General features: G+C 35.7%; 1 protein-coding gene across 1 annotated transcript in view; it reads right to left on the bottom strand.

The window, feature by feature from the left end:
• Positions 1–16,920, bottom strand: part of nrxn2a (neurexin 2a) — a 386,538-nt gene that overhangs the window by 198,188 nt on the left and 171,430 nt on the right. The window contains 2 exon segments of the mRNA XM_058757921.1: positions 10,932–11,122; positions 16,201–16,582. Of these exon segments, the coding sequence (XP_058613904.1) occupies positions 10,932–11,122; positions 16,201–16,582 (573 nt within the window).

Genomic DNA, 16,920 nt, shown 5'->3' with positions numbered 1-16,920 from the left:
TTTACAATAAGGCAGAAGTCAATGATGATAGTGTTGCATTTAAATTATGTTCTTCATGTTAATTGGAGCTTCATAAGGTGTGATCCTTTGGTACTCTATGATGAGCTGAATATGTGTGGTTCTCTTTTCAACCAATTCCCTGCTGATGAAGGCTAATTCCAATGAACCTTTGATGTGCAGAACAAAAAGAAAAACAGGCTTGTCATAAAACGGCATATAATTATGTAACATCAAAGTTGCCCTTGAGCAACTTTGAGGAAGAGAACATGAGGATAAGCATATGTGAAGATGAAGGAGACGGGAACCCCAGTACGATATATAGAGACATGTTTCTCGCTATAGGCTCCGTTGCGATGCTCATCGGTGGTGTTTGAGTGAGGGATTGTGCTCAGACAGAGATTTAGGAATGGAAAAGAAAGATGGAGAATTGAAATGACTTGGCTCTTGAACACAGTAAAACATGTCCCTGACTCTGGCTCTTAAAAGCAGACTGACGAAACACTGTTAAGAGGAGGCCATTTAGAATATCAAAAAGAAAAAAAAGTCTACAGTATCTATCTAAATTCCTGGATTGAATATAATATAATGAGCTTTATATTGTAAATACAGTGTAAATTCTACGCAGAGTTTGAAATTATCTGATGATCTAAAGAACACAGAATGAAAAAAACATGGAGATGTACAATTCATATTTATTATTTTATTAAATAGTATTTATATAATAGTATTTAATAGGAATGCACTTAAATGCTTATTGACAAAACTGGGCAACAGCACGTAGTAATAGCATATAATAATAATAATAATAATAATGTTATATTACTATATGTTAATTTCTATATTGCCCAGTCATTTTTAAAATAACAATATAACAATGTAATGTTTTTGATATAAAAAAATGACATAATAATAATAGTAATATGCTATTACTATATGCTATATTTAAAATAATAAAATAATATAACAATATAATATTTTTGATATACAAAAAAAATATAATCATCATCATTATAGAATACGCTATTTTACCATATACTTTACTGGACAGTGTTTTTTTTTTTTTTGGTCATATATTATATGTGACCTTGGACCACAAAACCAGTCATAAGGGTATACCAGTCAAGGGTAAACCAGTCATAAATTGAGATTAAATAAGCTTTCCATTGATGTATGGTTTGTTAGGATTGGACAAAATTTGGCCGAGACACAACTATTTGAAAATCTGGAATCTGAGGGTGCAAAAAATTTAAATATTAAGAAAATCGCCATTAAAGTTGTCTAAATGAAGTTCTTAGCAATGCATATTACTAATCAAAAAATTAAGTTTTGATATATTTACAGTAGGAAATTTACAAACTATCTTCATGGAACATGATCTTTACTTAATGATTTTTGGCATAAAAGAAAAATCAATAATTTTGACCCATGCAATGTATTTTTGGCTATTGCTCCAAATATACCCCAGCGACTTAAGACTGATTTTGTGGTCCAGCGTCACATATTATGAAATAATATAATTTTTGGATTTACAACTATGCATTAGTAGTAGTAGTACTACTAATATTACTATTTTTATCATATGACATGAAGTAATCAGGGTGATGACTGCTAATAAAATCGTCATACATAAAATATTATACTCCATTTTTGTGTGGTTAGGAGAAATGACACAACTACTTGTGCCAATATAAACAGACCCACAATTATAACATAAGTGTGCTCATGTTATACTTACTCATTGTTGTTTAAGGTTCACACTGCTCTTTCGTTCGACTTTTATTATTTCATTTTTTCATTCTGCAAACATACGTTGTGGAAAGCATCAAATATATTTGGGGACCTTCAGATAAACATTCAGTGGGCAGACCATGTTTAGAGGGCATTGTTTGCCAGTGAAATGCAATTTCCAACTGAGCTCTGCCGGCAAGACAGGCAATTACGCGTTAAAACTGACAAGCAAGAACACATATGGCAATTTTCGTCCTACGGTCGAAGAGTGTGCTCTCTCACTGATTGTTTGCTAAAATATGCTCTTTTTCCACTCCAACTGAATAAGCCCAATTAGACCACCATTAAAAGCCCTGCTCATCTAAACCTCTGCACTCTTTAATTTTACCTCACTACAGATAAGTTGCATTCTTTCGTTCTAACTTTTCCCTTCCATTAAGAGCCCCTCATCCTGACTCACTTCAACTAACTACCTGTAATTGCCCTCGGTGCCTCTTCAATGGAATCCTGACTGGTTATAGCTCCGCCCCTTAGGATACAGAGTACATAATAATAGCCATTATTCAATTCAATACAACAGGTGTTACTGGCTGAATCTTAATCGAGCTTCTAAAAGCACTGAATGCCAAAGTGCATTCAGCACCATAAAAACATGTTCCTCGATTCATTTTTCATAAAATGTCTATTAATATTATTCTTCCAGTGAGTCCAGGCTTCAACTCCTAATCAAGACTTCAAGAGGACTAATCTACAATTGATGCGCTGCATGCGGTGCATTTCATGTAGCGCGTACAAAATGAGGCCTGAAACTCAGAAATATGAATACTTTTTTTTTTCTTTTTGAAACAAATGGTCTGTGAATGGAGGTGCTTAACCTTCAAAAAATGTTCATAGTCAACCTCTAGAGGTCAAACTAAATAATATATGAGGTATTTCAATCTATTCATTCATATTTTATTCATGTTATATGAGGTTTGTGATTTTTTTTTGCAGCCTTGCTACCAAAATTAAGGTTGATATGAATGAGAATACTAACAGATAAAAACCTACAAGAACAACAGACTTCCTTGAATAAATAATAATAATAATTGTTATTATTATAAATAAACAAACAAACAAACAAACAAATAATTAAATAAATCAAAGAAAACTGCTGATTAGTAAGAAATAAAGAACTGGTAACAAATAAATTACAAATTAAAAATATATATAAATTAAACTGTCGTTTGATTATATTGATTTTACTTGACTCCGGTGCTTTAAAGATGGTTACAGTGGGGAAAAAACTGAGTAGAAATCATTTTCACTCAGAAATTGACAGCAAATTTCATAAATGGCAAGTAACACATAGAATTAATTGTAAAATTCTGAAGCGGAAAGACAGAAATAGTATTTTCTTGTAAAATATATTTGAAAAACAAGAAAATGCTACACAAAAATACAATCATACAAGCTATATACATGCTAAAATCTATTAGAAAGAAAAACACAATAGTAATTTTGGTAACACTTTATTTTAGGGTCTCTTAACTAGTTGCTTATTAGCATGCATATTACTAGAATATTAGCCATTTATTAGTACTAATTAAGCACATATTAATGCCTTATTCTACATGACCTTATTCTACATCCCTAATCCTACCCAATACCTAAACTTAACAACTACCTTACTAACTATTAATACGCAGCAAATTGGGAATTTATTGAGGGAAAAGTCGTAATTAATGGTGAATAAGTGTTCCCTATTCTAAAGTGTTACCGTCATTTGTTTATCAATAATATTCTTGTTCTTTTGTCACTTTTTTTCCCCAAAGCAGAGAACAGAGAGAAAACGTTCAACAGAAAAAAAAAAAGAAAAAAAGGCTGGATCTGAACTCACATGAGCACCAAGGCTCAATGTCTGGGCTAACCACAAAAAATAACAAATAAATAAATTAAATAAAAATAAACTTGTCTTACATTTACAGATGTTGTGTCTATGCCAGCTCATCCTCACAATAAATCCCAGCTCACAGTACAGAATCCAGCGCTGCGCTCAGAGAAGAAAAGCTCAGTCTGCTTCACACAGAATAGCCCATGCATGGTTATTAGCTCTGTATGTCTCACTGTTATGCAAAGACTATTAAGCAGACTTCAATCACAATATTCAATTATACACCCAATAGTTTTTTTCATTAGTCATTCAATGGATGGCTGGGCAGCGGGAGAGCGGAGCTTCTTTTGTGGGCGAGAGGGAGGAAAATCAATTGCTTTCATATGAAGGAACTGCAGGGAGATTGTAAAAATGACATCTCCAGTCATGCGTCTCTGTTGAGTAATGACGAAGCAATATCCCTGCTGGATAAAAATGGAAGACAGGGGGAAAGCAAAAAAGAAACACCTTTGGCTGTGCTCCATAACCGGCGGACAGACCGGATTAAAGCTCCTATAAAAGTATCCCATCATGCCATCAGCATCTCCACGTGTTGGGGATCTAGGGAAAGGTGTCACTATAGTATCACTAGTAGCAGTTGATCATAAGCGGTGTGTTAAGGGACGGATCACTATCACCTGAAGTATTCAGCTTTGGCATGTAAATTCTGCACCATTTTGCTACAGACACAATACCTAAGCGATAATACTTCCAATTTCCAACTGGTGGGCGAGTTACAGCAAGACATATTTAGGAACCATAATATAATTGAGACTAAGGGAGCAACCATTTAAAACACAAAGGTTACCATGTAGAACGCATAGCAAGTTAATAAAATGCTCTGACAACCACCCTTAAAAACCTACTAAAATGTTAAAATCGACTTGATTAATGTTGTATTTATTAACCCTTGACCTCCACATTAACTTTACTAATAGTAATGTCTGTGTATTTGTGCTTCAGCTTCAGCTATAGTTTTAAGGACTAAATGACTCCCCAAAAAAAAAAAAAAAAAAAAAAAACACAATCTAAAACCTATTAAATAAACTACTGTGGAATAGGTTACACACTTCTTGAATAGGCTAAACTACTTGTTGAAGGACACAATAGTTTAGGGTCAAATGTTGGTTTGTAGTTACTTATAATAGTGAATTTGTAACAATTTCGGCTATATTTTTGGGGCCCAAATGTCTGCACAAAATATTTCTCCAAGTATGCACACTTTTTGACTATATGCTCTAATGGATGCTGTTCAGTGCAGCTATGTGAACTTAAATAAAACGCAGCTGACCAGACTGAACATGAACGCGTGTTGTTTTTCTATTCAAAATATCATAAATTATAGATGGATTATTTTGCACTTCTGACTTAAATTAAGAAATTACAGTCACTGCAACCAAGTTTTATAATAAACTGTGGTCAAATATCGAAGCTGGAGTCTTTAATTATTAATTTACTAATTAATACAACAAAAATGTGAGGCTGATCTTTGCGTGTTAAGAGGTTAAAAAATAAATAAATATAATAATAATAATAATAATAAATAAATAAAAAATAAACTAATACATGGATGATAGATAGATGGACAGATAGATAGATAGATAGATAGATAGATAGATAGATAGATAGATAGATAGATAGATAGATAGATAGATAGATAGATAGATAGATAGATAGATAGATAGATACAGGTGCATCTAAAAATTTTGAATATCATTAAAAAGTTCATTTTTTCTTGTAACTTATTTCAAAAAGTGAAACTTTCATATATTCAAGATTCATTACATGTGAAGTAAAACATTTCAAAAGTTTTTTTGGTTTAATTTTGCTGATTAGAGCTTACAGCTCATGAAAGTCAAAAATCCAGTATCTCAAAATATTAGAATATTTACATTTGAGTTGCATTATATGACCATCCCTACAGTATAAATTCCAGGTATCTCTTGTTCTTTGAAACCACAATAATGGGTAAGACTGCTGACTTGGCAACGGTCCAGAAGACGATCACTGATACACTCCACAAAGAGGGTAAGTCACAGAAGGTCATTACTGAAAGGGCTGGCTGTTCACAGAGTGCTGTATCAAAGCATACTAAATGCAAAGTTGACTGGAAGAAAGAAATTGGGTAGGAAAAGGTGCACAAGCAACAGGGATGACCGCAAGCTTGAGAATACAGTCAAGCAAAGCCAATCCAAACACTTGGGAGAGCCTCACAAGGAGTGGACTGAAGCTGGTGTCAGTCCATTAAGAGTCACCACGCTCAGACGTCTTCAGGAAAAGGGCTACCAAGCCACTTCTGAAACAGAAACAATGTCAGAAGCATCTTACCTGGGCTGTGGAGAAAAAGAACTGGACTGTTGCTCAGTGGTCCAAAGTCCTCTTTTCAGATAAAAGTAAATTTTGCATTTCATTTGGAAATCAAGGTCTGGAGTCTGGAGTCTGGAGGAATAGAAGAAGCTGCTTGAAGTCCAGTGTGAAGTTTCCGAAGTTTCCGAAGTCAGTGATGATTTTGGGTGCCGTGGCGTCTGCTGGTGTTGGTCCATTGTGTTTTATCAAGTCCAAAATCAATGCAGCCGTCTACCAGGAGATTTTGGAGCACTTTATGCTTCCATCTGCTGACAAGCTTTATGGAGATGGTGATTTCCTTTTCCAGCAGAACTTTAGCAGCTGCCCACAGTGCCAAAACCACTTCCAAGTGGTTTTCTGACCATGATATTACTGTGCTGGATTGGCCAGCCAACATGCCTGACCTGAACCCCATTGGAATCTATGGGATATTTTCAAGAGAAAGATGAGAAACAGTCGATCCAACAATCCAGACGAGCTGAAGGCTCAATAGTGCCTCAGCAGTGCCACAGGCTGATCGCTTCCATGCCACACTTCACTGATGCTGGAGTTTGTGCTAAAGGAGCCCTGACCAAGTATTGAGTGCATAAATGAACATACTTTTAAACATAACTTTACATAACTTAACTTTTCTGTTTTGCAGATCCTTATTTTTATTGATCTTAGGACATATTCTAACATTTTGAGATACTGGATTTTTGACTTTCATGAGCTGTAAACTCTAATCTTCAAAATTAAAACAAAATGTAATGAATGACTCCGGAAATATATGAAAGTTTCACTTTTTGAAATAAGTTACAATAAAAAATGAACTTTTTCACAATATTCAAATTTTTTGAGATGCACCTGAGAGATTGTGATTAACTGCTGCATTCTAAAAATTTAAATTAAATAAAAAAATGTTATAATTATTAAAAAAGTGTTTAAAAACTTTGAGTTGGGTATAGAAATAGATGTTGAGATTTTCTAAAGAAAATGTGAGAAATTATGCTAGACGATGATGCTTTGGTGTTTGCCAGAACGTTGTGGTTGCTACAGTGTTTTGTGTAATGCTATTAGCTACTTTGTGGTTGCTTGCTTAGCCACCTGAACAGTCTCTATGACATCCTGGTCTTTAGATATGGCTTGGGTCTCTCCTTCAAATCTAAGTAAATGCAAGTTTTATCATCTGCCAGGTGAAAACTGTGTATCTAATTGCTTAGAAAAGTAATAGCACAGTTCTCTTTAACATGCCGCATGATCTGAGGCATCATTTGTTCAGCGTTTACAACTAATGCTAGGTTCTCACCATGATATAAAAAAGTGTGTGTGTGTTAAGGAGAACTTTGCCTCGACTGAATTGGCCACCAACAGCTCATTAATAAACTCATTGACATTCACATTTTATAGCAACACCTGGATTTTCCTCACGCCAGGGGGAACAGGAAAGCAATTTGGTTAAAGTCAATAAAACAAATTTTCAGAAAACATTTACAGGGGCTGGATAGCAGTTCCTTGAGGACGGAAAAAAACTCAATTATCGGACAGCATGGAAAGTGGCTTGTCATGAGCGCTCTCCACATATGCTCATTTCAACACACATAACAGGTCAAGCGTCACTTTCCACTGGCTCCCTCACGGAAAACAACACCACATCTCAGCACCTTCCCGTCTGAGGATGTTCATTTTACACTTCACAGAAGAGCCCTGGACCCTGGGGATTGTTACGCCACTCTCCATTCTCTCCGGCATAATTGCTTGAACAATTACAACTGACACGTACTGCGAAGTTGCTCTTTTGATGTTTAAAGGACTTGTTCTGGGGCGGCCAAATAAAAAAAGACCTTGAAGCCTGACAGATGGAGTTTGCACTTTATAGCCTTATTTGATTTGGCCCTTTATTACTCTTGTACTTAAAGCAACATGTTGACGTACAATTAGATTTTTTGTGCTAGAGAATTTGTAAGCTTTAAAACTTTTCCTTTCTCACAGTCTTTTTCTAAGCATCATGGTTAGCGAACCATGAGCACTCTGTCAAAAAATTATATTTGGAGTGCATTGTGTAGAAATTTACTCGTGTATATTCATATGTATATAGATATGGGTGTGTGTGTGTGTGTGTGTGTGTGTGTGTATACACGCACACACGCACACACACACAATCCCAGCTACTAGTTCCATTAGGCACACCTCTTCAACTGCTTGTTAACACAAATATCCAATCAACCAATCACATGGCATCAACTCAATGCATTTAGACATGTATATGTTGTTGAGGCAACGTGCTGAAGTTCAAACCGAGTATCAGAATGAGGATGAAAAATGATTTAAGTCACTTTGAACATGGTTGTTGGTGCCAGACAGGCTGGTCTGAGTATTTCCGAAACTGCTGATCAACTGAGATTTTCACGCACAAGCATCTCTAGAGTTTATAGGGAATGATCCAAAATAGAGTAGATATTCACTGAGCAGCAGTTCTGTCTGTGAAAATGCTCTGTTGATGCCAGAGGTCCGAGGAGAATGGCCAGACTGGTTTGAGCTGATAGAAAAGCAACTAAACACTCGTTACAACCAATTCAAGCAACTGAACACATAACACGTTGAACTTTGAAGTCTTTTGCTGCGACATTTAGATGGTAGTGGCAGAGTTTGGCGTAAAGCATGGATCCATCCTGCTTTGTATTGATGGTTCAGGGCTTTTTAGTACCAACTGATCATCATTTAAATGCCACAGCCTACCTGAGCATTGTTACTGACCATGTCCATCCTATTATGACCACTGTGTACCCATCTTTTCATGGCTACTTCCAGCTGGATAACGTGCCTAACTAGTTGCTTATTAACATGCATATTGCTAGAATACTAGCCATTTATCAGTAGTAATTAAGCACATATTTATGCCTTATTCTACATGACCTTATTCTACATCCATAATCCTACCCTATACCTAAACTTAACAACTAAATATGTAAATATGTGTTCCCTAATCTAAAGTGTTACCCCCTTAACCCTACCCTATACCTAAACTTAACTACCTTACTAACTATTAATAAGCAGCAAATTAGGAGTTTATAGAGGGAAAATTCTTAATTAACAGTAAATATGTGTTCCCTAATCTAAAGTGTTACTTATAATATTATATAAGTTTTTTTTTTTTTTTTTTTTTTTTACAATTGACACTAATTACTACATGTTAATCCATAATTAATTTTATTAATTAATATTTATGACTTAATTAATAAATATAATATTTTTGGGCAGTTGCAACACAACATTTCATAACCTCAACAGAGCACGTCATTAAATGTTCAAAAGGACAAATCGTCTGATATTTTTAATAGACTTGTTCATCTAGACACAGTCTTGAGAGTCTTGCCAACTATTGTTTTCCTCCTGCTGACACAACACAGTCATGAATCCAACAGTAAAATGTCTAATTTTTTTCAGTTTAGGAATTGTTCCAATCTACCACATTACTAGACAATCAGCATTTTCAGAAAGGCAGCGGACACTGTAAAATCCTTGACAAATTCTCCTTACATCAACTTCTCTTGACAAACAAAGTGGTTTCTGTTTTCTTTTTGTGAACTTGTCTCAGCTTTCTTCTAGTGTCGACTAAACCACAAAACTAAGGACTGACTGCCAAGATTTCTACTAAGATGCCAGTGAAAACTCAGAATAGAGAAAAGCCTAAGATATTGCTATGGCAATAGCTTCTGATGTCTTTTCAATCAAAATATTTCATTTAAACACACAAGAAAAGAACTAAATATACATGAGATTCATGTTTCTACATTTCATATGAAGTAAAAGTTCATTTTTTTTGTGCCAGAGTCATGCAACACCTGCTTAAGATAGCAAAAGCATGTTTGGAAGCACTAAAAATTATGCAAAGTCAGTGGCGTGTTGTTGTTGTTTTTTTCTCTTTCCCTGCAGGCGCTGCTCTTTGTTCTTCTAATTACAGCCGAAACAGCGAAAAACGATAGCAACGGTGAGAAGTACTGGAAGGTAGATTTCAGAAGCAACATGATTTAAACAAGGAGCTGGAAGCTGTGTAAATACCCATCAGGAAAGATACTCATTAAAGTTGAATGCAAGAGTTTGAAATCAAACCCAAGATGAGTGTAAAACAGTAAATATGTACCTAAGCGTACCTAAGAATGAGATAACAGTTGATAACAGTCATAAAACTTCAGCCTAAACAACCATAGGGGGTGTAATGATGGAAGAAAGATCTGTTAAACTGAAAATCAGAAGTGTGGCTCTTAATGGCTGTTAAAAGCAATAGAAAATGTTGTTATCATTCAATTTATGTCGTTTCAAACCTGTATGATTTTTTGAAGAATCTTGGTAACCAAATCCCTTTGATTACCATTGACTTGCATTGTGTGGGAAAAAAAGCGAAAAGCTGTGTGTTTGTAGTAAACAAATCCATCATTAAGACATTTTTAATTTCAAACAGAGTCCTCTATCCATAAAATTTCTTTCTCCAGTGAAAACGTTGTCTCGTCTAATTCAGGAGAGAAAAACAGAATGTACAGATCAAGCACCGTAGATTTTGATATGAGAGGAGAAAAGGAGAAGTATTATTATGGACTGAAGTTATGTGAATTACTTGTGGATTATTGTGATGTTTTTATCAGCTGTTTGAACTCTCATTCTGATGGCATCCATTCACTACAGAGGATTCATTGGTGAGCAAGTGATGTAATGCTAAATTTCTCCAAATTTGTTCTAATGAATAAACTCATCTACATCTTGGAGGGCCTGAGGATGAGTAAATATTTTTGTGTGAACTATTCTTTTAAGAAGTACAATTACATGTATGCAATATCACTCAGCTCATGAAACCAAAAAAGTGGACATTTTACTAAGTCAAAACAATCAAGGCATCTCAAATACAAACATGCATTGACTTTAAGATGTATGGTAAAGTATTCAGAAAATTGTGGATGAGAGGAAGTACCTTTGAGGTCCAGGTTGCGGGCTCCATTGGAGTGTTGCGTGACTGTGCGGGAGTCGATCTTGAGCGTGTGCACATTGCTGTCATCGCGGGACACCATCACGTTGTGCCACTGGTTGTCATTGAGCGGCTTGTCGGAGTTGCCCTTCATGAGCGACGGCCCATTTCCCAAGTCAAAAACATAATGGATGTACCTGCAATACATCAGTTCCCTTGTCAATCAAACAGCCCAGTGGAATCAGGCAACCCTCTTTAGGATGACAATACTGCCTTTTTGCTTCCAAATCAATATCTGTAATAAGGCTTGAAATACTGGCACAGACAGACTTCCACCCTGTCAGATGCTCAGTGTGCAGCCACAGTAAACAGCTTACAGTCTTCAGCAAAGTATCCCTTCAACTTCAACGCACTATGGCTCCATATATGTGACCCTGGGCCACAAAACCAGACATAAGTAGCACGGGTATATTTGTAGCAATAGCCAACAATACATTGCATAGGTCAAAATGATCGATTTTTCTTTTTTGCCAAAAATCATTAGGATATTAAGATCATGTTCCATGAAGATATTTTGTAAATTTCCTATCGTAAATATATCAAAACTTAATTTTTGATTAGTAAAATGCATTGCTAAGAACTTAATTTGGACAACTTTCAAGGCGATTTTCTCAATATTTCGATTTTTTTTACAACCTCAGATTTTCAAATAGTTGTATCTCAGCCAAATATTGTCCTATCCTAACAAACCAGCTTTCAGATGATGCATAAATCTCAATTTCAAAAAATTGACCATTATGACTGGTTTTGTGGTCCAGGGTCACATATTATATAGGCAATTATTTTGGTGCTTTGAAATTGTTTGTGTATATTTCACTTCACATATTTATCTGGTATAATTTGAAGACTTATACACACGTTTGTCAGTGATAAATGCGCTTTGGCTGATAACTAATATGCCAATATTAGTCATGCGTAAGATATGCTACAATATCAGTTAGCAGCTAGTATTAGATTTATTTTTAAATACATTTATTTACTATTTCTGTAGAACTCCAAAAAATAAATAAATAAAAAAAACACATACAGTATACATACAAATCACTGAAGTTTCCTTATTAAATTAACACTAGTGGCACTAGAATGCTAATAGCTTTTATTCCTTTTCACACTAATTGCGATTACAATTATCAATTAATAAAGACTTATTTTTGCACATTTCCTTGCACAAAAATATGTTATGACCTCAAAAATTTTTCACCATTGTGCATGATTTGTAAACTAACTAATTTTGACATTTGTATCAAATAAACAGTTCCATATGATTAGCTCTTCTGATTAGTAAAATTGCTTGGTAGCTCACCTGGTACAGCTTTGCACTTGTGATGCGCTGTGCTCGTGTAACGCAAGTCAAGATAAAGAGGCTTGAAGCAAGCTAAAACAGTATGGTTGCTTCAGCAATGTATTTGTATCTCACGTTTGCTTGTGTTAACACTATCTGTTAGGGTTACGGTAGGGTCTAGTGTAGGTGGTAGTGTATTTTCAAATACAATAGAAGATTAACCTATTACAAACTGCCATAATACGTACAAACACCAATATAAAAGAAAACTTCGCCAGATTCATGTTCATCTGTTTAAATCTAAGCACCACTGGACATTTCGTTTTAAAAGTGTCGCAAAACGTAAAGCATAGCAATACCATTTTGCAGAAATGTCGCCACAGGCAAGTTTTTCCAATGAGCCCAGGTTGGATAATTTCCAAACCTTTCAAGAAAGACTTACCGTGAACTTCGGGTTGTTTAGCAGTGAAATATGGCTTATGAGAAATCATCTTTCCTCATAGAATGGGGAATTTCAGCAATAGAGCTCAAAAGTAACTGCAGCAGTAGTTCAATCCCTCATAAGACATTGAATACACTATCTTGTACCTTTTCTATGCTTTTCAAATACTTTTTTGCTTTCAATTGAATGTTATAATACTGTGATTCATCTCCGAGCTGTTTGTGTGGCTTATAACTCTTTATTGTAGAATTGTCTGAAATGCCTAAATGTGAAAAATACTTCCAGAACTAAGACACTCTTGCGCTATATTCAAACCAATGCCAAAAAAAAAGCAGTGTTCGATACCAACAAGGTCATGGAGATATACAGTGCACTGCTAATATTTATTCAAACTACTGTATAAACATTAGAATTTGCAAATGCTGGAAGTTGCTCTCAGTTCATACATCAAGATACTGCAGAGAAAGAAAGAAAGAGAGAGAGAGAGAGAGAGAAAGAAAGTGTGCTCATTAGCGCTCTCTCATTTCACATGCTTGTGCAGACTCCGGTGAGAGGCAAGGCCACCTGCTGTCTAATTGCTTACTGAATGACTGACTTTCTGGACCACTGCGGCTGAGGAAGTTAAACATCTGAGGCACCTTCCCCTTTTCACTATTCGTTTTTGCCCAATGGAATAAAAATCCATCAGCAATTCAGGTTGTTGTACCTGCTATGTTTGGCATAAGCAGCATGATTGAACTGAAAAATGTTTTACTAGGCTGGTGGGAAAAAAATATCTGATCCGAGACTGCGGATCTCCCACGTTGCGGCTTTGGCATGTGGGTTGGGAACAGAGTGGGCTGCCAATAAATAGAATACCGTTAATCAAATAACACTTACATTACATGTGATTAAAAGCTGCTCTTTTTTCATCAAGGTCACCAGTGCTTACATTATCTTTTCAAAATGGATTTGCACTTTTCTTGTGAGCTGATTACAGTATCTGAGGCTTAGAATAGCGATCCACGCAATCATTCCTCTGAAATTGCTTTTGATTGACGAGCAGACACAGTCATCGGGTGTACGCCTGAGATTCAAAGAATAACTCACGGTGAGCTCCTTCCTAGCAGATACCGATCAGCATTTACGCATAACCAAAAGCAACTCATGCAGAATTTGTTTAAATTTAAATATGGCCCCTATCCTGTGATGATTCATCAAGTGATTCTCCTCCTCCTTGTACCTTTAACTAAATGCCAAGGAGACAAATGTGCGAATCTTATAATGCGACTTGACTCACCCTCCCACGGCTATGATTCACATCCAAGTAATGTCTCTTAACTAATCACAAACTTAAACGCACTGTTTAGCGTGGCGGCTTAACTTCATCTGGATGTCTCTCATATACTGAAGTGTGTACCTAGCTGCTTACATGTGATCCCTCGAATATCTGCAGTGTCTTCGGGGAGGTTCTGCAATAATATCTGCATCTCGCTCTCCTACAGAAACAACCGTGCATTAGTTCTGTCGGAAAAGGCCTTTGAGCCCCAACTCTCTCGGGACTGATGTCTGTATGCTGAAGGATGAGATCACCAACAATCTGTGTAATGTACTGAAGATGAACTTTGAGCTGTCATTGGGAATGTCTCAATATCTGGATTTATAATTTCACATGGGTGGAAGAGAATAATAAGAAAAGACTTAAATTTCTTCCTCTCAGTGGTTCCTACAGAATCCCACCCAAAACCTATAACTGATCTAAAAATTGCAATGCTAAGTTGGTAACATATTGCAATGTTTTAAAGACTGATTCATTAGGTTAACTATTCCTAATAAAATATTTATTGCAAACTGTGAGTCGTATTCAGTGAGTTCATTCAGCGAAGGACTCATCAAGCTGTTCCAAAACGTATTGAATCTTGCTAAATACTGCCTACACAAACAGCTAACTTGTAAGAAAGCATGCTAACTGAAATGAAACCTTTTAAGTGATTGATTTTGAACACTCAAAACTCAACTTAATTTCAACAGTTTGACTAACAACACAATACACAAAACATGAAGTGGCCAAATCATGAAGTCTTAGTAGGGAGCATAATTAAGATGCCTACCTTTAAAGCCTGATCAGTTTTTTTTTTTTAATTCATTGAACAAAACAAATCTGTTCATGAAACGGACTACACTAGATAAGCTGTATATTTGTAAATGCAGCCAACAAAGATCACACAATATGAGAAAGTATTGTCTTAGCATTTTTTCACAATACAGTCTTTTTCATCACATTCAAATGAGATGGCATGCGAACGATTTAGTGAATAATAAAATTTCCTTTGCTATAGCGCCGTAGAATAGTTTAGGAAACTTCACTTTCCGCTAAGGTGTCTTTCTCTCTGTCTCTCAGGCCTCAGGCTTTCCATCACGTATAGCTAAGGCTTAACTTTATATTGCACTCTAATTTCATCTCTCTCTCTTTTCTCAATCAGGTAGTTCTCAGCATTATTATCATTTCATAATACCCTGCCTATTTCAGAAATTTCTAGTTCCTTATTTGTGCAGTAATGTTAAGAAATCTCCTATTCTCATCTCTTCTTTATAGTTCCCATCTCAACTTCACACTTTAATTAAATGGCTTTTATTAATAGGATTTTAATGCTTAATGCTGTTTTTTTAGTAATATGAGCATGGCCAATAGTGACGCGCTCCTCTGACTAAGCCAAAAAGTCCTTTAATAATGAACAAATTTTGTTCAATTAGCTTTTGCTCCGATTGGTTTGAAACAGCAGAGGGCGGAGTCAAACGCTGAATCATACAATTCAGCCATTTAAATATCCCATGAAATCAGTTGATCACATTTTTCTTTTCTAAGCACATTTCTTATTGGACATTTGGGCAGAACATTTGTTTTTTAATGAAGTAGGAGGGGCTTTTTCACTCGAGAGCATTTGATTGGACAAATTTTAATTCATATGAGTATTTTAAAATTAATTTTTGAATATGATTTTGGAATGTTTTCACAGAGGAGAAATGCTGTGAATCGGTGTTGTTACTGATAAACTATTAAAAACCACTTTTGTCAACTGAAAATTGAAATAAAAAAATAAATGTTAGATGAAAACGTAAGCTTAAAAAAAAAACGTAAAAATTGGAAATGTTGCCTTTGCAACAAACCGAAATAAAAAAGTTTAAGCTGAAGTACTAATATCACTAAAATTGAAATGAAAAATAAAGCTAAAAAAAATATTAAAACATACTAAAATTAAAATGAAATCTGAAAATACAAAAATAAAAGTTTATCACATCAAATATGAATAAATAGTATTATATAAATAATGCAAAAATACCTCTGCTGCCAATTTTACATGTGTATATCTGCTAAAAGGAATTTTTTTTTTTTTTTTTTTGTAAATGCACTAAAAGCAACATTTAAATTTCAATTTCATGGGGCTGTAGGGCAAGTCATTCAAACTTTGGTGCTGGAATATAATCTTTCTTTTTGTTTTTCACTCACTCACCCCTTCACAAGCTCGATCACAATAAAGTCACTGCCATCTCCAGAGTTAAACAGCATCAGACCATCAGGGCTGGTGGTCTTGAACTGGAAGAAGAGGTGCATGGAGGCGTAAGCCTGCAAGGTAGACAGTGCCACATAGCTGGCTCGATTCCGGAAGCTGACTGGATCTGCCACGATGCGGCGCATGCCGAAGCGTGCATTGAGCTCGCAGTAGGAGATGTCACCATTCTTGCACTGGTCTAGGAACGGCATACTGTTGAAAGAGAGGCCCTGCAGGTGGCCGATGAAGTTGGAAGGCATGACTGAGATAAAGCGCCGCTCGGTCATGATGCCCGTCTCTATGTTGTGGAACTCCAGCTGCGTGTGTGCTCCACTCATCTGGCCTGTGGCGAAACCAAACACGCTCGATTAGTCAGGTCTGGGAGCTGATGATATGAGGGAATGGCGTGATGCCTGAGCCCATCCCAAGGCAAGTACAGCTTTTGATGTTCAATTCAGAGTTGGATGTGCAGTAACGCTGAACTTGCAATGTGCAAGATTAATCTAAACCTGAAAAACTGTACTATATATAATCTTTCAGTAGTCACCACAACGATAAATGAATAAAACGCTGCCATAACAAGGCATGATGTGACAAGTTTTAAATCCATAAGGTAAATTTCTGTGAGAATTGTAATAAAATTTAAGTTGTTATTCACTGAAAATCGTGAGTCATTATAGA

Source organism: Onychostoma macrolepis, chromosome 21 (assembly GCF_012432095.1).
Source record: "Onychostoma macrolepis isolate SWU-2019 chromosome 21, ASM1243209v1, whole genome shotgun sequence".
NCBI classification, from domain to species: Eukaryota; Metazoa; Chordata; class Actinopteri; order Cypriniformes; family Cyprinidae; genus Onychostoma; species Onychostoma macrolepis.
This window is presented reverse-complemented; position numbering and strand designations above follow the sequence as displayed.